Source organism: Martes martes (genome assembly GCF_963455335.1).
Source record: "Martes martes genome assembly, chromosome: 8".
Classification (NCBI taxonomy): domain Eukaryota; kingdom Metazoa; phylum Chordata; class Mammalia; order Carnivora; family Mustelidae; genus Martes; species Martes martes.
Window position 1 is genome coordinate 67,444,149 of NC_137895.1, and position 20,818 is coordinate 67,464,966.

The window sequence follows — 20,818 nt, forward strand, 5'->3', positions numbered from 1 at the left end:
AGGATATGAGGGTGTTTTTGTCTCTCACAGATTGTGTCTTCAATTCAGATCTCCATTCCCTCAACTCAGATCACTGTGAAAATGTGTCTCATGACCCATGAGAATTTTTTCAGAAGACCTAAGAAAGGTTCTTACTTGTGAGTTCTTTCCTGCCCTTTGAGGAGTAGGTCAGTGAGTGTTTGAGTGCTCTGTCTAGGCCACCGGCTTTGGCTGGCTTTGGCTTGAGGGTGGTTAGTTGAATTTGGGGTTGAATATTCACTAGCACAACCTACTGCTCCCTTCTTCTTCTTTCCTCCTCCTCCTTCCTTTTTCTCTCCTATTTCCCTCTCTTCCGCTTTCCTCATTCTTCATCAAATGTAGGTAATGGCACTCATCTCTTGGTTTGAAGGAAATGATAATATTCATCTTACTTTCTTTCAAATTTTTGTTCTAAGATTAATGAGAACAGCAATGGCTTGGTATTATGAGAAGCTCTGTGTAAATTCAAAAATATGGTTTTCTTACTGTTTTTGCATTTTCCCCCTATATCTCTGCATTCCCTTATAATGTACAGTAAGTTAGTTAAGTGTGTTTTTTCTTCTGATCAATAAGTATAGTTATACTTACTGATTAGAAACAACTTTTATGGGGGTCAGGCTAATGAGGAGAGTTTGCCAGACTCCTGCTTTCACTTAACTCTGAATTTTGCTCTCTGTAGAAGACATGTAAGTCAAAGATGTCAGGAGCTACCAGGTACTTCTGGGCTGTTTGAGATTTAGCCACTAACAGTCTTGCTCCTGCTTCAGGACCCTGGGGGTTCCTCTGCCCATTCACAGTTCAGTGGTGCTACCATTTGCAGAAGACATAAGAATGAAACTGCATAGGAAATGACATTAACAATCTTGGGATGGAACTTCAAGTGAATGTTTTGGAATGACTGGGTGTGATATCTCATTGTCATAGCCATTAAACACCTGCTTGTCATTGGGCATAGCCTGCTTTCATCTGCCTTTCAAACACTCCTTCTCTTTCCCACTTTCATTCAGCTTCTTGTGATGGTAGAGTGACACTCTCTTTCTCTCTCTCTCTACTTCTCTCATTTTAAAATTTCATTTCTTTCAATAAATATGTGTAAGTAATTATATTTATGTATGTAATTACCAGTCTCATATTACATTTGCTGTATTACCTTTTGGTTTCTTGTGCATCATGTTCTTCCACAGGAATTGAGACTTGCTTCAAATAAATATATATAATTACTAATCCTGTGTGGTTGCCAGCTTAAAATGGCGTATTTTGGAAATATTGACTGAGTTTTGCATCATCATGTAGACTTCTGCTTGTGAAGATCCCATTTTATTTCACTGTATATGCCATTATAATATGTTTTTGGATTTAACGGAGCAAGCCAATGAACTGAATAGGAATATTGCTGTTGATTCCTCTTCTCTCCCAGTTGTGTTCTGGGAGTTAGTCAGGAACTCTGAGATATTGCCATGTTGCCTCTTGAATTTATGAAATCTAGCTGATTCTACACACTATTTCTTCACTCTGTTTGTTTTAAATGTAGAATGGTCAAAACTACTATGTAAATTGGTTTAAGACATGGTAAGGGAATTCACAACTATTATGACTGTTAGTGCTTTGATATTTGCCCAGATCAAGCCATCTCTCCAGGAGTGTGTGACTTATCACTATTGATAATAAATACCTCAAGGGCTGTCAGGCCTGACCTGCTCTCTCTGGATGATGTGAAACAGACATCTCTATGATCCAATGAAGAAATAATGGGCAGATTTAAATCTTATCTACTGATTAATTGGAGAATATAGTAAGAAACCTGTTAAAAGTAAATAACTTTGTACCTCCACAACAGAGAGATGGAGATCTTCCAACTTCAAAGAAGAAACGCCAGGCCGGGGAGAAGATCATGTATACTTTAGTCTCAGTCCCACATGGAAATGACATTGCATCCCTGTTTGAGCTGGATGCCACAACTCTTCAGAGAGCTGACTGCCTGGTTCCAAGGTAAAAAAAAAAAAAAAAAAAAAAAAATATATATATATATATATATATATAGAGAGAGAGAGAGAGAGAGAGAGAGTTTAGCTGTATATACAATAAAAACTATACAATAAATAGTAAGATTTCTTTGAGTAATTGTAATGGTAGGTAAGGAATTAACATCTAATGTTGATAGAATTTTTGTGATATCTATGGAGCAAGCGTAAGTAAAGAACAGTATATAAAAATCATGCCTCTTTTGTGAGAAGATTCACGTAGTTTGTTTTATTCTCATAAATAATTAAAATGTGCAGGACCAAAGAATTCTGAAAAATTCATAAGAATTATTTATTCTTATTACTTGTATGGCCTTTGCTTACTAACATGAAAAATGATCTAGGAACATTTCTATTAGTACTTACTTTTTTTTTTCTATTAGTACTTACATCATTTATTTCTATTATGTCAAATTCCAGGTTTCTTTCATTCATTTATTCATCCATTCATCCATTTGTTCACTTATTTAGTCATTCAGCCAGTAAATCTTTATTGAACTTAACAGACATTGCCCTTGGCATTGGGAAGAGAACTGAACAAACTTAAATTCAAATAAGGAAGAGAGGCAATAGACAAACCATAAAATAGGAGGTCAGATAATACAAATGCTTTGAAAAAAAAAATTGCAGAGAGAGTTGTATTAGGTAGTATGACTGTTCAGAAATGACCTCTCTGATTTAGGACATTTGAGAAAAGACCTGAACATTTTGAGAGATCAAGTCCTCCCCATCAGGAGTGTCTCAAGCAGCAGGAACATGAAATGGAAAAGTCTTGAAATTTAATAGGTGTGCTGAAGTACCAGCTAGGAAACCAATTGGGCCTAAGTGAGTGATGGGTGAGAAAGTGGAAGTGGTAATGAGTAGCCAGAACTTAATGTGAGACCATGTCTTACATTCTTTAGCTTGGATTTGATTATTTTAATTAATCTCTTTTGCCTGCCACTGTCTGTTTTCCAACAGTTGCACTATGAGATACTCTCTAAGTGTATGAGGGAGTCTTGCCCATATCATTAGATCTAGTGGGATGGTTCTAAACTGTCTTTGATAGACAATTATTGTACTTGGACTTGGGAGGATGGCAGTGGTTATACTGAAGGTACCCACATAAGAAGCAGACACCATTGTGTAGGTTACTTCCAGGGAGGGTTGCTGCACTAGCACTGTTGAGAAACACAGCCTCCTTGAGCTTCCCAAGGCGTTTCCTGGTTATTCTTATTCATGAGAAATGCTGCTCAATCTTAACTTTACATCAGCTATTGCTCATGCTTTCCTGTTCCACTGTTAAAAGCCTGTAAAGATCCCATCTGAGGGTTTTCCCTGATCCACGTTGCTGACCTTCTCTTCTGAGTATTAGAATTTTAATCAATAACTTTAATCATTTTAGATTTAACTCAGCAGAAATGGAGTCTATCTTGAACTCTAAACAAGAATGTTTGCATAAGAAAATGATAAAAGAATCTCCCTACAGAGCGCACAAACTCATGACAAATGGTTAAGTAAAGTAAAGTTAGTGGCAAATGGGAGGTAAATTAGTGGTAAATTTCTGATTATTTGTACAAGGATTGGTTTCGGCTACTTTAGATTTTTGAAACTCAGTTTCTATTGTATCTACCTTTAGGAACGAGCCAAAGCATGATGCTAAGTGAATCGCTCTTTCCTGGAGACCCTTGTTTTATTTGGTTCTGTCTTATTGACCTTAATGCTTTTTGCCTCATGTTATATGATTTATTTATGTCTTATCTTTCCTACCGAACTCTCAGCAACTTGGAGGCACAGAACTTACCACAATGCTTTTGTTTGAACAGTATTTTTACACATATTTGTTAAAGAAATGATGATAATAAATGATTCACTAAAATGATAATGTTGGAGTTGGATGAAGTTCTAGCTGTCCTTTCTCAGGTGTTTCCTCACAGTTCACATATGGTTGATTCTTGTTTTTCCCAGTACATTGAATTAGCAAATACTGAGCCACTGTTCCTAGAAGAAATATGGGGTTAGGTTCCTGTGAGCCTCTAATCACAATATTTTCTTCAGTCAGTACCATATAACCTTGTGTTATGTATATTTTTGTTTAAAGGCACTTTATTTAATATGTATTGTTGATTCATTAACATTGAACTTACAGCAGTCAGCCCTATAACTTATGCCTGAATGAAGCTTTTGTAACATGAGTATTTTCTCCAGAAGGTACATAACAGCCTTATCCTTAGGACTACTGGGCAGCACTTCAGCCCTATGCTTGGACTGTTTTAAGCAATAAGCTCATCAACAAAAAGCACAGAAATGTGGAGAAACATGGCACTAACTAGACCATGAAAAGAATGCTTGTTTATGGTATAAGCGGAAATGAGAAGACAGAGCATTGTATTGTCCACCCTTACTGGGAACGTGCACACTGGGGACTCAAATTTTTTGCCACTCTGTCCATGTCCAAGAATGATTGCAAAAATGCCCAGACTGTTGATCTTGGGGCTACAGATACATTTTCTTGAGTAGGAGAATTCATAAATACGGAATCGGCAAATAATGAAGATTGGCTGTATATACTTTTATATGCAGATGATTAAGCTACAGGAGGGACTAAGATCAGATAGCAGTGTTAGCTGAGGTGGCTACTTGGTCAGTGGTTCTCACATCGGCATTACCTGGAGAGGCTGCTAAAAGACTCATTTTCACCCTATGTTCAGAGTTTCTGATTCAAAGAACTGGGATGAACACTCAGAATTTGCATTTTTAAAAAAAAGATTTATTTATTTAGTCCAGAGAGAGAGAGAGAGAGCTCCTGAGAGATCAGGGGAGCAAAGGGGGAGAGAGAGAGAGAGAGAGAGAGAAACAAACCCAAGCAGACTCCATGCCAAAGCATTGACCCTGACACAGGGCTGGATCCTAGACCCTGAGATCATGATCCCAGCTGAAACCAAGGATTGGCGCTTAACTGACTGTGCCATCCAGGCTCCCCGAATCTGCATTTCTAACAATTTCCCAGGTGATGCTGGTCCTGCTGGACCAGGGGCCACAATTTAAGAACCATTGGTCTAGGTAAAATACCACAAGCTTTGAAATAGTCTTTCACCCAAAACTTTTTCTTAAACCAGACTGTCCTATACTTGAGTTAATTCTAATCTGAAACATATTCATATAATGTATGAAACTCTTAAAATAAGGTAATGTGTAAGTGTGCTAATTTTTTATAAACTGTTCTTTTGTGTTTTGCTTTTAGGAACTCTTATGTTCGGTTGAGACATTTATGTACCAACACATGGGTAACAAGTACTAGTATACCCATAGACACAGATGAAGAGAGACCTGTTATGTTGAAGGTAAATGTTCCTGAGAGTGGTTTAATTTTTTGCCAGATGTGTGATTAGGATCAGAGAGTGATTGACATGGTCCTTACATTCCATCTTTTTTTTACATTCCATCTTTACCAATATCAGAGATTATTGCAATTAATTTAATCAAGTATTCATTCTGCCAGTTGCTTATATCACTGAACTAAGTGGCTTAGATGCTGTGCCCAAATCGTAGGAGTGGCATGTATAAAGGGGAGAAGATCCCAATAGTACATTCTCTCTACACTGTTGACACGGAAGCAAAGGGCAAATGTGAGAGGCTATGGTTCTAGATGGGCTTTGGGAACAAGGCAGGAAATGGGCATGGAAAATCTGTGTGTCCCTATGGTCTGTCATAGTGAATGATGCATGTGGGAATTATTGGGTGTGGATGAGCTATTCCTGTCTTGTATTTCTTAAACAGTATAAAGATGTGTTAGGATCTGAAAAATATTGCACAGCTATTTAAAAAAAAAACAACTAATCCGAATGGAAAAAACACATTGCAGATTGGAACTTGCCAAACGAAAGAAGATAAAGAAGCATTTGCCATTGTGTCTGTCCCGCTGTCTGAGGTCCGAGACTTGGACTTTGCCAATGATGCCAATAAAGTGCTGGCGACCACAGTTAAAAAGCTGGAAAATGGTACAATAACTCAGAATGAAAGGAGGTTAGTAACTTTTTAAGATGGCTCTTAAATCATTAAGAGTCAATTGTCAACTCTTGTGGTAAACCTCAAGTGAATGAATGACTCAAAGGGAATATTTAGAATGGTCTCCATAGCAGCACACCTGCTTCCAAACGAGCAGATCATGGTAAGTGAATGAAAATGGTGACATTAAAATCTGGTGGAATATTCACTTTTTCCATTTTGGCTTAGTTTTAAGACAGTTGTTTTTTTACTTGCCGATCTTTCCTTTTAAATGTTTCATAAAAGACTTGTCCTTCATTTAATTTCTTGGATTTAAGAGTTCTAAAAGTCCTGAAAGAAGTTTCATGTTTTGGTATTCTTATTTATTTTTATTATTTCTTATTATAAAGAGTTCTAAAAGTCCTAAAAGAAGTTTCATATTTTGGTATTCTTATTTATTTATTATTACTTCTTATTTTAAGGGTTCAAAAATTTCTAAAAGAAGTTTTGTGATTTGGCATTCTTATTTATTCAAGACACTTTTTTCTACTCTGGTACCACCAAATAAATACACGAGAAAACAATCTGCAAGGTCTAGCACTCTGCCCTTGTCCCACAGAGAAACTGGATCTTTGATTTTTCAACTCTGGCTCTGGAGATAGTTGAGAAGGAGAGTACTACTGATAGCTGTCAATTTTATCATTCCTACTTTGTGTCAGTACTGTAAATCTATTTTATCTGTTCCTTCGAGTAGTCCTGAGATGGACATTATCCTAATTTTACGTAATTGGGGATTTGATTATGTGTGGTTTTAAAGTCTGTATGTTTTCAGTGTCCCAGAACACAAGCACTCTCTATAGTTCCTTTCTTGATGATCTGTTACGAACCTTTACATCTGAACAAGAAAAAGCTTCTTGCCAATTTCCCAGGCATTCCTACATTGGAACTCTCATCACAGCTGGGGAGATGATAATTGGTATAACCACTTTGGAAAATAGTTTGACGGTCTCTTGCAAAGTAAAAGAAATCACTCCCCGTATAAGTAGAAACAAGCGGTGTGTGTTCTGTGACTGGCTCATTTCACATAGTGTGATACCTTCTAGGTTCACCCATGTTGTCACATGTGACAGCATTTCCTTCTTTTTTAAAGCTGAATAATATTCCATTGTATATATAAAGTAACATTTTCTTTAAATGCTCATCCATCAATGGGCATTTAAGTTGTTCCTGTATCTTGGCTATTGTTAACAATGCTGCAAAATAGTCCAACTCAAACAGAGTAAGTAGGATGGTGGTTGCTAGGGAGGGGCTGACGGGAAGGGGGGAATGAAGAGTTCTTGTTTAATAGGTATAAACTTTCATTTATACACGGTAATCTGTTGTACGACATTGTGCCTATAACTAACAGTACTGTATTGTGCACTTAAACATTTGTTAAGGGGTAGATCTCATACACGTTCTTACCACCCATGCGCACACATACACATGATCCATGACTCACCAGTTCTTCTCCTAGACTTCACGTTTTTGAGCATCTGTCCAAAAGAAACCCCTACACGCGTGCACCAGGACACCTGTTTCAGAACGTACAGCCTTATTATCAACAACCCCAGACTTAAAAAACCATCCAATGTTTGTCACCAGTTGAGTAGATGAATGCAAATTTGGTACATTCACGTGATGGAATACAGTATAGCAATGACAATAAATGAACTACACCTATGTGTAACAACATGGATAAATCCAATAAACTTCAGACTGAGCAAGGACTAGACACAGATACATTCACTGTGATACTATTTCTACAGTTCAAGAGCAGGCAAAGTGAAATTCTGTTTCTTTGGAGTGCTTAAGCAATTGGCAGGACTATAAAGAAATGCAAGAAGATAACTGTCACAAAAATCAGGGTGGTGTTTTCCTGAGAGGGAAGGGATTCAAGGAGGCTCCTGCCATGTCCAATTTCCTGCTCTGGGTGGTGGCTTTATGGGGTCACCTTAGAGGTATTCCACAACTAAACATTTATGTTTTATGCACCCTTAGATGTATCTTATAATACAAAGGAACAAAAATCCAACTTGCTTCTTCCCACCACTATCTGTAGAAAAACATCACAAATAGGCAAACAAATGGAATACCTGTTTCTCCGCTTACTTTCTGTTCTTACCTCTGTTTTTCTGCTCAGAAATGTGAATTTGAAAATAACTCTTGTATATTCAATTGTACCTCAAATCTCATTGGAAAAAATGAACGAAGGCCAAAAGCTGACACAACTGCTCCACTCTTCTGGACTATAGACAATGAGATATCCGAGCTGGATCATCAGATAACACTTTTTATCTGCCTGTTACTTGTCTGTCAGTGCTTCCTTTTGATGAATCCATATCTTTGTCTCTGTCACTCTCATATATGCACAGAAATTTACTCAGCCTCACCTAAAAATTCTCCCTTGCTAATAGTAAGGTGTTTCTTGAGGAAAAGGACAAGTAAAGAGCAGATATGAGCCCACCCCCCCCGCCCCCCACCCATAGCTGGTTGTAACCGGGAGCAAGTTGCTTGTCAGTTTCTGCCAGAGAGAATCTTGCCCCCTCATGATTCTTTTTTTTTTTTTTTTTTTAAGATTTTATTTATTTATTTAACACAGAGAGAGAGAGAGAGAGTGAGAGAGCACAAGCAGGGGGGAGAGCAGGCAGAACAGGCAGAGGGAGAAGCAGGCTCCCTGCTGAGCAAGGAGACTGATGCGGGACTCCATCCTGGGACCCTAGGATCATGACCTTAGCTGAAGGCAGACGCTTAACCGAGTGAGCCACCCAGGCGTCCCTCCCCCTCATGATTCTTGAAGGAAGGTGCTGGACCCAGGACTGAGCAGGGATCATGTGTTTTTATTTTCCCTGCTTCTTTCCCCAGGTTTTTTAGAGTAAGAAAGAAACATCAGAAGAAAGAGAAATATGCCCAAGAAATATCAAGTTGCAATTATTGATTTTAATTTAGTAATTTTAGGAAAGTCATCTCCCACCGAAATTCATTCAAAGCTGCCTGTCAGGACAGTGGAACTTATTGGCATACTTGAATGCATTTACATTATTTTCTCTGTTTTAGAATTCAATATAAAATTCTTTTGAAAATACCTCACAACTCTGACTTTTTTCCCCTCTAGAGAATGAAGTTATTATTAGATCTTCTTTTACTCAAACCAGAGAGAATGAGACAAGGTCAGAGGGAAGGTGTTAGAATATTGCAGATCTAGCTCAAAATGCCAGCATTGTTTGAATTCTCACTCGTGGCTACCACTTCACTCGCCCTAGGATGGCCTCTAGAGGCACAAACCACTATGCTCCAAGAGCCTCAACCTCAGACATTTTTCAGTGGAATTTTCTCATCTTACTGCACAAAGTTGCACCAACAAAATAGAGAGTATTGGGAACATATTAGGGGGTGGGAGAGGAGGGAGCATGGAGTGGGGTTAACTGCTGTTCAGAGCTGGAAATAGTGACGCATACAGTCCTAAACCAGAATCTCTGCACCGTGTTTTACCTCCGAGGGTAGAGAAAAAGATGTGGGCTTCCTCAGCAGCATTTATAGTTCAGAGATGTAATTAATTCGTGTATATCGAACTCCTGGTACACGCCAAGCGCTGTGACATGCAGCAGGCACACATGCTCATAGTGTTGCAGTGAATAAAGCAGCCCATGGCCATGTTTTTATGCAGTTTACTGGTTTGAGGTTGGTTCTAATTCCTCACGATAGAAACTCAGGATCTAGAATAGTGGTCATTCCACATGGAATCACCACATCTGATATCCTTGTTTGTTTGCTTTTTCAGATCGGATATCCTTGTAATTCAAAGTTCGTATCTTCCTTAGCAATGTCATTTGTCCTTAGATTTTATTTGCCTGATTATACCGTTGCTACACTAGCTATCTTCTGTTGAGTATGTGTCTAAAGCTGCTTTTTGAGTATCAGTTTATTTCAGATTTCCCGGTCATTTTGTTTTAGTAATGTCTCCTGTGAGCGGCACAGAACTAGATTTTGTTTTTTTATTTATTATTATGAATTTTTAAAAATATTTATTTATTTATTTGAGAGTGACAGAGAGTGAGTGGTGGGGGAGGGGCAGAGGGAAATGGAGGGAGAAGGAGAGAATCTCAAGCAGACTCCCCGCTGAGCACAGAGCCCAACGTGGGGCTCCATCTCATGACCCTGAGATCTTGACCTGAGCTGAAATCAAGAGTTGGACACTAACTGATTGAGCCACGCAGGCGCCCTCAGAGAGCTAGACTTTAAAAATCTGATCTGATCCTTTTCTTTTCTCCCTCTTGTTGTATAGTTTGTGCTCTCAGTTCTCAGATCGATTCCTTGGGTGTTCAGAACGATTTGATACTTATCTAGGTGTGTTCGAGGGAAAAGACAAGCATAGGGTCTCCCTACTACTCCACCATTTTAACTCCTCACCTAATTGGATTCCTTTCATCTGGGTCCCCATCTTCCAGTAATTCTTCAAAAAGACCAACATAAAGAGAAAGAGGAGGGGCCCCCGCTATATTCTCTAGGCCTTTTAGAAAACATGGAGTGGTTCCTATGGCCACGTACATGCAACTATACGATTTGTGAACATCAAGGGAACGGGCACTGTTCAAAAAGGAACACCCACACATGTTACCATGGCAAAGCTGGAAGAGTCTACAACGTTTCCCAGCGCGCTGTTGGCATTGTTGTAAACCAACAAGGGTAAGACTGTTGCCAAGAGGATTAATGCATATTGAGCACTCAAAGAGCAGAGATAGCTGCCTGCACAGTATGAAGGAAAATGAACAGAAAAAGAAGGAAACAGAAGAGAAAGGTACTTGGGTTCAAAGGAAGCTCCAGCCTATCCCACCCAGAGAAACACACTTTGTGAAAACCAATAGAAGGGAGCCTGAGCTCCTGGAACCCATTCCCTATGAACTCACAGCATGATAAGTATAAAAAAAATAGAAGACCTGAGGCCAATAAATAAATAAATAAAATAAAAATCGAATCTGATAGTCTTTAAATCATTTTTCATTTAAGAAATATGTGTTTAGGTGTGCCTGGGTATCTCAGTCAGTTAAATGTCTGCCTTCGGCTCAGGTCATGATCCTGGGCTCCCTCCTTGCGGGGAGTCTGCTTCTCCCCCTGCTCCTTCTCTCTCTCTCTCTCAGATAAATAAATAAAATCTCTCTTAAAAAAAAAAAAAGAAATAATGTGTTTGGATTTACTCTAATTTTTTTCTTTAGTGTAGTTTTTTTTTTTTTCTTTTCCCTCTACCTTCTTGCTTTCTGTTAGAGTGATAAAATTTATATATTCTCCCCATTTTTCTTTATCCTGCACTGGTTTAAAAGCTTTCGGTCATGTTGCTATTCTTTAGCAATTGCCCTTACATTCTTGCCATTCATTTTAACTGCATAACTGCATATTCTTTCCTATAAAATTTGAAGCTATTAAATATTTATTTCTTTTGCTCGTGGGAGAAAAGTACTTTTTGCTCATGGGAGAAAATGCACTGATACTCTCCTTCACATCTTTCTTGGAATATTTGTCTAGAACCATAGTTCTGTGTTAATTATTTTTGTTTAAAATTTTCATTTTATAATAGTTGATACCTACAAAGAAGTAGATGTATCCTATAAATTATGATATACCACTTTTTCATTAAATTTTTTATTTTTTAAAACTATTTTTACTATGAATTGTATTTCTTGTTATATTTTACCTCTTCTGCTTGCTTTTATTTCTTGCTTTTCACATTTTCTCTCTGGGTTCACTTTTCTTTTTGCTGAAATTTATTCTTTAAAGCTGTTCGGTCAGGATCTATGGGTTTTAAATCCTCTGAATTTTTGAATCTATGAAAATGTATTTATTTTGCTGCTACTCTTAAGTGCTACTTTAACTATCTATAGAATGTTAGCTTGACAGTTATTTTCCCTTGGTATTTTGAGGTTATAATGTAATTATTTTTGGACATATTTTGTTTTCATTAAGAAGTCTTTTGCTGATGGAATTTTTACTTTATTGACCTTTTATTCTTTACCTTTTGGTAATTTTGTACATTTTTTTCTATGTCTTTGATGTCCTGAAGTTTTACTCTGGTATATTTACAAGGAAATTTCTAATGCATTAAAAAAAAATTGAGGTACAGTTGACATACAACATTATATTCATTTTAGGTGTACAACATAATTGCTTGATATTTGTGTATATCATGATATGGTCACTACAGTAAGTCTAGTTAACATCTGTCACCATATAGACTTAGAGAAATTTTATTTTCTTGTGATGAGAGCTTTAAAGATTTACTCTGATAGCAACTGCTGGATATATGATAGAGTATTTTTAATTATTGCCACTATGCTGTACATTACACCCCCAGGACTTATTTATTGTATCACTTGAAGTTTGTACTTTTTGAGGTTCTTCACCTATTTCACTCACTCCCTTTACCTTTCACTTCACGTCTGGCAATCTTCTGTGAGTTCATTAAAAAAACCTTTTATTTTTTAAACATAAGGAAATTTAACTTTTGTTTTTCCCAACTAACATTTAGGGTATGCTTTTACTCTGTGTGCTTATGTTTTCCTTTAATTCTGAAGTTTTCAGCCATTTTCTTTCAAATGCTACTTCTTCATTTTTTCCCTCTTTCCTCTCTCAGAACTCCTCTTAAACATATGTTTGAGCCTCTTAATTTATCCTCTTTATCTCTTGACTTTCTTTTTACAATTTTCCTTTTTAAATCTCTCTGTGCTGCTTTCTGGATTGATTTTTGATATTCTCTTACGAATCACTATTTTTTCTTAGAAAGTGTGCAGAATAGTTTAACTTCATGAATTAGATTCTTATTTAAATGATTATAATTTTATTTCTCAGTTTTCTGTTGGTTCTCTTGCGTATCCACCTTTTCATTCATATCTGCCTTTTTAAGATATGTTTGTCTTTTTTGTTATATAATTGCTTTCTTAATCTCTTTGGTGATGGAAAAAACTTATTTAAAAATCATTTCGAAATTGTTCTGTTACATGCATTTTGTTGGTAATGAATTGGCCTCTTGATTTTCTTTTAAAGGCTTTTTTATTTATTTGGGAGAAGAGAGCGCTCAAAAGAGAATGAGTGGGGTGAGGGCAGAGAGAAAGGGAAAAGCTCAAGCACGCTCCATGCCCAGCACAGAGCCCAACATGGGGCTCGATCCCATGATCCATGAGATCATGACCTGAGCCAAAATCACGAGTCAGACACTTCACAGACTGGACCACCCAGTGGCCTGGCCTCTTGATTTTTACATGTGGTGGGTCTGGCTTCATGTCCGTTTTCCCCTTGTGCTTTGGAATTTGAATATGCAGGCTCTTCTTAGGTGTGTGGTTTTGCTTTTCCTTTCTTTTCATTTGCTTTTCTCCTCTATCAGTTTCACGGTTGCCTCCACACGTCTCAGCTAGTTGAGGAGTGAAACTGAGGACTAAGAGTCCGAGTCCTGTGGTAATTTGAGGCTCAGCTGTTGAGATCACAGGTGGTGAGGTCCAGTCCTGTCATGAGTTTCCTCTCTTTCCTGCTACCACTGCATAGCCAGAGCTAAAAAGGAGCCACCAAGTTTTAAGGTTCTTTTAAGAGGTGGAAAACCTCCCTTAATACCTGTTTTCATGTCTTCAGCTTAGTTCCCTACCATGTGCTTTTAGTCCCAGTTATCTGGCAAGGATTGAACAGTATCCTTGCTTATCACTGTGTTTTTTCTTTTCTTTCTTTCTTTCTTTTTTTTTTTCCTAAGATTTATTTATTTGAGAGAGAGTGAGTACAAGTGGGGGGTGGGGGAGAGGAAGAGGGAGAAGTAGGCTCATTGCTGGGCAGGGAGCCCCATGTGGGACTCGATCCCAGGACCCCAGGATCAGGACCTGAGCCAAAGGCAAACACTTAACTTACTGAGCCATCTGGGTACCCCTTGCTGTGTTTTTCTTATTTTGTTCCTAATCCACAGAGCTTTTTATTTTTTTAGGTATATCTTTCAAACAATATATTTTAGTTATCATTTCCATGTATGACAAAGTCTCACAAAAGTCTTTAGTACAAGCAAATAAGATTGAATGATTTAGTAGGACAAACCACTTCTGAGTATAGAATGGGAATTTGATCTAAACTGAAAAAACCCAGTTGCTTTGCCACAGCTGGGGTGCTTGAGGTGAAAAAGGGGAAAAAAGTTTCAGAGGTTAAGAGGTAAGATTGGTTTTCTTGCCTTCCATTGCCCCATCAGCAGAGGAACCAGGCTGTGTAAGCAGGACTAATGTATAGTGATCCTCCATTAAGACTGTTAATTGATCGTCACTCCAGTAACTGTCCCCAGTTGAGGCCATTTGGAAGACTTTGAAGCAGAGTGATTTGTAGCTGTCCCACAGTTGTGTTCTTAGATGTCTAAACATCGGAACACATTTAACTTGAAACAGGAGACAAAGAATATTAATAATTTTAAAAGAAAATACATCTATTTATGCTCAAACTGGACTTGTAGATTGAACAGATAGCAACTGAAGTTCAACTTCATTTCAGTTGGTTGAAGAAACCTGGGCTGAAAATAATTTTTATTTTTAGGAATACCAGAATGATTTGGAGGACATTAAGTCACAATTTCAAAAGAAATTCACACCACATTTCAATGCACACAAATCATGGTTGACATTTCTGTGGTTGCCCTCAAAGGTTATGAGAGTGAATCCTACACAGGCACATTTTTAAAAAGAAACAGATTGGGTTAAAATTTAAAATAGGTACCCCAAGAAAACATAGAATCTCTGGAGTGTTGGAGTAGAATTTATGATTCCTGGAAATAGGCTGAAATTTGGCTGTAGGTGGCTAAATTCTGGATTAGGGTATGTCTGTTCGGCTCCAAGAAAGTTAACTTTCTCTTTTAGGAGGTAAATCGGAGATGGATCAAGATATTTCTTAACTGAATCCATTCTACACTTTTCTGGATTTGTCGAATCTCTTATATTGTAGTTTTCTTATTGATGTCATCATGATTGACCATGCTAATAATAGTGAATAATATGCTAAAGTGTATAGATACATATATGTGTATGTATTTGCTGGACAAAATTTTTCAAAAATTAAAACATTTAAAAACTCATATGGAACATGATAAAGAGCAAACAGGAAGGAGAAACAAGACAGCTAAGAGAGGAAGGGTTTTCAAGATACTTCAGGTTCTAAATGCCTCTGAAATTCAAGTAATATTTAATAACTAAAATGTAGAGTTAAAGGTGAACATTAGTGTATGATTTTAGAATGGTATGATTTTTGTAGATCAGGTAATAGTTTAAGAACAGTTTTTTTTTTTTTAAAGATTTTATTTATTTATTTGACAGACAGATCACAAGTAGGCAGAGAGGCTGGCAGAGAGAGAAGGGAAGAAGCAGGCTCCCTGCTGAGCAGAGAGCCCGATGCGGGGCTCGATCCCAGGACCCTGGGATCATGACCTGAGCCGAAGGCAGTGGCTTTAACCCACTGAGCCACCCAGGCGCCCCAAGAACAGTTTTTTTTTTACTATTAAAATTTTTTTTTTTTTAGATTTTATTTATTTGACAGAGAGATAGAGAGAGAGCACAAGCAGGGGGAATGGCAGGCAGAGGGAGAAGCAACCTCCCCATTGACAAGCAAAGAGCCCGATGTGGGACTCGATCCTAGGACTTTGAGATCATGACCTGAGCCAAGGGCAGATGCTTACCTGACTGAGTCACCCAGGCATCCCTAGTTTAAAAACAGTTTAGAATAGCTGATTTCTTGCTCTGAATCTGTTCACAGATCATTTAGGTTTTTCCTGTTCTGTTCATTGGAGATATAGAAGTGTGGTAAGTATTAGGAATTGTAGTTTGAGTCAATAGTAGAAAAATGATTTGAATTTAGAAATTTAGAAATTGAGCTGTTCTCCCTTAAGCAGAAATACTCTTCTTTGGTGGTTAATCATAGAAAAGGATCTGGTGGTGTTAGCCTATCAACTTATCTCCTGTTGGGGCTCATGTGGCTTTATTTTGTAATTGTCTTAGCAAATACTTGACTAGAAACTTGAGGCAGGACTGGGGGCTGCAGGAGCTGGAGAAGGCGTGTTCTTTGCAAAGATTTAGGTAAATGTCAACTGAATTAGGTATTTTGTTGGTGAAAGAATGTTTATTACAAAATACTCTCAATGTTCTAATGTTTCGGTCCTTAAGTGTTTATTAAAAAATATTTTCCAAAATTAGAGTAAAAATTCCTTTTCATTTTGTGATAGGTTTGTAACCAAATTATTGGAAGACCTCATCTTCTTTGTGGCTGATGTACTTAATAACGGACAAGAAGTTCTGGATGTGGTTATCACTAAGCCAAACCGAGAACGTCAAAAATTAATGAGGGAACAAAACATATTGGCACAGGTGAATGTTTTCATATACTATATTTGCATATTTAGTTTTTTTGAATTGTAGTATCAAGGAAGTCCTTGTGTTAGTTAACTATTGCTGTGTAATAAACTACCCCAAGACTTCCAGGCTGAAAACAACAGATACTAGTTACACAGTTTCTGAATCTGGGAGTGGCTTAGGAATCTGGGAATGGCTTAGGTGGTGGTTCTTGCTCAAAGGCTTCCACAAGGTTGCCTGTCAAGGTGTTGCCTGGGGCTGCAGTCATCTCAGGCTTGAATCAAAGATGATTCACTTCCCTGCTCACTCCCACAGGCCTCTAGTAGGACTGCCTTGAGACTGGGAAGCTTCTTTCCTTAGAAATGAGGGATCCAAGAAAGAATAAGAGAAGGCACCTAGATGGAAGTTACAGTCTCTTTTATAACTCAGTCTGAGAAGTGACATCTTATCAGTTCTGTTGTGTTCTATTGGGAGGGAGTCAGTAATTCCAGCCCACAGTTAAGGAGACAGGATTACATAAGGGCGTAAATTCCAGGAGGCAGGGATCAGTGGGGCCATAATAGAGACAGCTTCCTGCAGACCTCTCACAAAACCTACAGGGTCAGACTATTTCCAGAAAACATGCTGGAATAATTTTCTAGGTAGAATTTCCAGGATAACTTGGAAAGTGCCATCTCCATCTACTTCCTACTTCTGTCTCTCTCTTTCCTAGGGAAAGTAGGGCAGTCTAGTAACCAGTTCACAAGTACTCTGTACAATATTCTAGTTTTTTTCCTGGAAGTCTAGAGCTGCACTTATACTATGTCTTTCAGAAATTGTTCATAACACACCAGTAAATTAATTCCTTCCTGATAATATGCACATATGGGCATGCCTAATTTTATGTGTTTTTTTTATTTGGTTAATTGCTATACACAGTAATGGGCTTCTGCAAGGAAGATACTTAAAAAATAAAAAAAAAATCATGTTATTAATATATGTGTTCTTGTGGAGTTGGGAAAGGAGAACAGTAGACATATTGCCAATTAATATTCCATGGCTGATTGTCTGAAAATATAAAATCAACATTTCTCTCAAAGAAAATAAAGGTTGCAAATCTAATGAGACAAAGGCTTTTCTGACATTAGCATTCTTTTGTATAAAACATTTGATTTCAAGGACTTTTAGGACCTCGAATGATTTATTAATATTATTTCAACCAACATATGTCTAATCTTTTATTTCAGCATTTTAAATATAAAATGCAAGGTTTAGTGAATATAAAATCATTGAAGAAACGCTAATTTGTACTGTAGTTCGTGAACTTTCTGTTTTGGTTTCTTGTATTAATACTCATGCCCTTCCGTAGGTGCATCTTCATAAAAATTTACTCATCCCACCAGCTCATCCCTGGGTGACCTTACCTGCTGTCCTGTTGCCTCAAAGAGTTAGATTCCTCAATGCTTTTTAGCTGTTTCCCAGCTGCTCACCTTGGTATGATGTGAGTCATTACATACCACCGGCTGCCCAAGTGGCACTTTATTTATTTGAATCCTGATACATTCATTGATTTGGCGACATTGTTATGTACCAAGAACAATAAATGAACTCTTTCTGAAAGAGGTTTGGAGGCAGTACTTGGAGGTCATTTTCTGATGTCAATTTCAGATGAAAAGTAAATGTTTCCTTTATATTATTTTGATTTTAGAAAGTTATAGAACATTAATAGAAGTAATTATAAAGCCTACAGAAATGAAACTTTTGTAGTTCATTTGATTATGTTCACATAATTTGGTACAACCCGACATCTTTATATTTTTAATTTAATTTTTTAAAAAGATTTTATTTATTTATTTGAGAGAGGGAAAGAGAGAGCACGAGCGGGGGAAAGAGCAGAGGGAGAGGGTGAAGCAGACTCCCTGCTGAGCAGGGAGCCTGATGCCAGCTGGCTCCCGAGATCTTGACTTGAGCCAAAGGCAGATGCCCAACCGAATGAGCCACCCAGGCATCCCTATATTTCTTATTTTTTTTTAAAGATTTTATTTATTTATTTGACAGGGAGATCACAAGTAGGCAGAGAGGCAGGGAGAGAGAGAGGGGGAAGCAGGCTCCCCGCTGAGCAGAGAGCCCCATGCGGGGCTCGATCCCAGGACCCTGAGACCATGACCTGAGCTGAAGGCAGAGGCCTAACCCACTGAGCCACCCAGGTGCCCCCTGTATTTCTTATTTTAATAAAATATAATTTCTAAACAAAAATAATATTTTATTGAAAAGTTTTTGTCAATTTAAGGAATCCTTTAAGTCCTTAAGGTATTTTTTTCTGTTGCTTAGTATGTTGGTTCTGTATCCTTAATCTTCTTTTTCCTTTACCTGAATTCTACTCAAATATTACAAAAGTGTGTTTGAGTCGATGTATTTATTTGTAAAACATAAACCTCCATTCATCAGAATAGGTGTTTTTTTTTTTCGTTTGTTTTTTCCTAATAGGTATTTGGGATTCTCAAAGCACCCTTTAAAGAGAAGGCAGGAGAAGGCTCAATGCTGAGACTTGAAGATCTGGGGGACCAAAGATATGCTCCCTACAAGTATATGCTGAGGCTGTGTTACCGTGTGCTGAGACATTCACAACAGGACTATCGGAAAAACCAGGTTGGAGGCTGCTGTCATTGCCTCTGTTTAACGTTTTTGTTAAACTTCTTTGCCTCTGCTTAACATTTAAAGTAAAAGCAAGGTTCTTTGGTTACTGTTCTCAAATACATAAAATAGGAATGGGAATTTCCACTCTGCAATGAAATGTTTTATATTGACAACACACAAAAATGACCTGTAAGTATTTTTGTGCTGACGTATGTGTTTATTCTTCTGTGTACAAGTAGAATCTCTGGGGGGAAGATGTCTGAGGTCTTCGGGCATGGATTAGCTTTTGCTAGGCAGGAGACATGCTGGATGTGTTATATAAAGAGGAGGGAGACATTTCTTGACATTTCTAGGCACACGTGAAGTTCCACATCCTCACGTGTAGGCCAAAGACTTCCTTGTCTGGCGGTGAAGATATGGCAGTTATATCTGAAACATAGAGAGGCGAAATGGAGACACGAGAGAGAAAAGGCAGCATTCTGGGAATTCAGAGGAGAGAGAGAGCTCAGTGCGGCTGAGTGCCCAGGCAGGATGCTTGGAGAAGGAAGTATTTGAGGAGGATGAGACTCATTTTCATAAATTGTATGGGAACAGGCATTTCAGTGAAGAAGGGTGTATAAAGAGAGAGTGATGGGTGCTAAAAAAGGGCATTTTTGTCCCAAGAGAGTCATAACTGTGGAGGATAGGGAACCTAAGACTCTAGTTAAAAGTTGCCAATGGCAAATGAAATTTCTTTTAAGTCTCACTTTTATCTTAAAAATACACAATATTTTCCAATGTGTTTAATAATATGCATTTGTTTAATATAAAGTTATTAAAAACTAATTATCATTTCCTAAATTAGCATCCTGTGTTTCTCTTAGCCAGTTTGGGAGAAAAGTGTGGATTCCGTAAATTTCATTGATTAGTTTAGTGAGAGAGAGAGAGGCCTGGTGAGGCAGGTTGGGCTGAGCCACTTAGGCCAGGATGTCAGGCCTAGAGGCTGGCATTTATTTGGGAATAGTCAGTTGTGTTAGTTGAGTGCTTACTTCCTACCAGGCCCAGTTCTAAGCACTTTTCGTAACTTAACTCAGGTAAGATGAGGAACTGAAGCACAGAGAGGTTAAATCACTTGCCAGAGATTACACAGTGCTAAAACCAGAGCCAATATTCAAACCCAGACTCTTAATCATCACATTTTGCCTCTTAGTAGTTTGAAAGTTTTTTGGCAAGAAAAAAGAATTTGCTTTAAGAAAAATCTGTTAAAATACATTGGCTTTGAAATTCTATTTCAAGATTGAAGAAGAGTCTAAAAAGAATATGTAAAATAGGCTAGTTAGAAGATAAATAATTTGGCAAGGAGCAAAGGAGAGAGGAAGAGGACAATATAAACAAATCCTTAAAGACTTCTGAATATAATCCTATTATAAACAGCCTTTCCTTCCAATTAGAAATACTGCTGTTGGAATTCTTTCCTCCAGCTTCCCTGCATTGCATTAAAATGGAAGAGAAATCAAGTTCCAGGATGTTATGTGGTGGACCTTCAAGCACTCAGAGAATCAATGTCCCAGAAATCCCCCAATATTAAGGCTCGTGTTATTCTGTGGGGGTCTGAGGTGGAGATGGGGGCTAGAGGTTGCTTACTGTATGCCACCTCGCCTCATTTGTCTTTTTGGGTCTGGAAATATCTACTTTGCTAGATAAGCCACAGCTCCACACACACGAGCAGTGCGTGTTAGAGAGCTTGGATTAACTGGAGAAACCAACAGGTCTCCAGAATTTACCTGGTGCTCTGAGTTCCATGGGCTCAGAATGTATGCCATTCTTGATTGT

At 37.9% G+C, this 20,818-nt stretch overlaps 1 protein-coding gene and 1 pseudogene across 2 annotated transcripts in view; both read left to right on the top strand.

The window, feature by feature from the left end:
• ITPR2 (inositol 1,4,5-trisphosphate receptor type 2) overlaps positions 1 to 20,818 on the top strand; it is a 485,801-nt gene that overhangs the window by 126,430 nt on the left and 338,553 nt on the right. The window contains exons 11-15 of the mRNA XM_080811707.1: positions 1,856 to 2,007; positions 5,263 to 5,362; positions 5,884 to 6,044; positions 16,264 to 16,405; positions 18,857 to 19,018. Coding sequence (XP_080667833.1) covers positions 1,856 to 2,007; positions 5,263 to 5,362; positions 5,884 to 6,044; positions 16,264 to 16,405; positions 18,857 to 19,018 — 717 coding nt within the window. The remainder of the gene's footprint in view (positions 1 to 1,855; positions 2,008 to 5,262; positions 5,363 to 5,883; positions 6,045 to 16,263; positions 16,406 to 18,856; positions 19,019 to 20,818) is intronic.
• Positions 6,145 to 10,958, top strand: LOC308347998 (large ribosomal subunit protein eL21-like; annotated as a pseudogene). Its single transcript has 2 exons — positions 6,145 to 6,189; positions 10,508 to 10,958. The product of its transcript is annotated as a large ribosomal subunit protein eL21-like (transcript).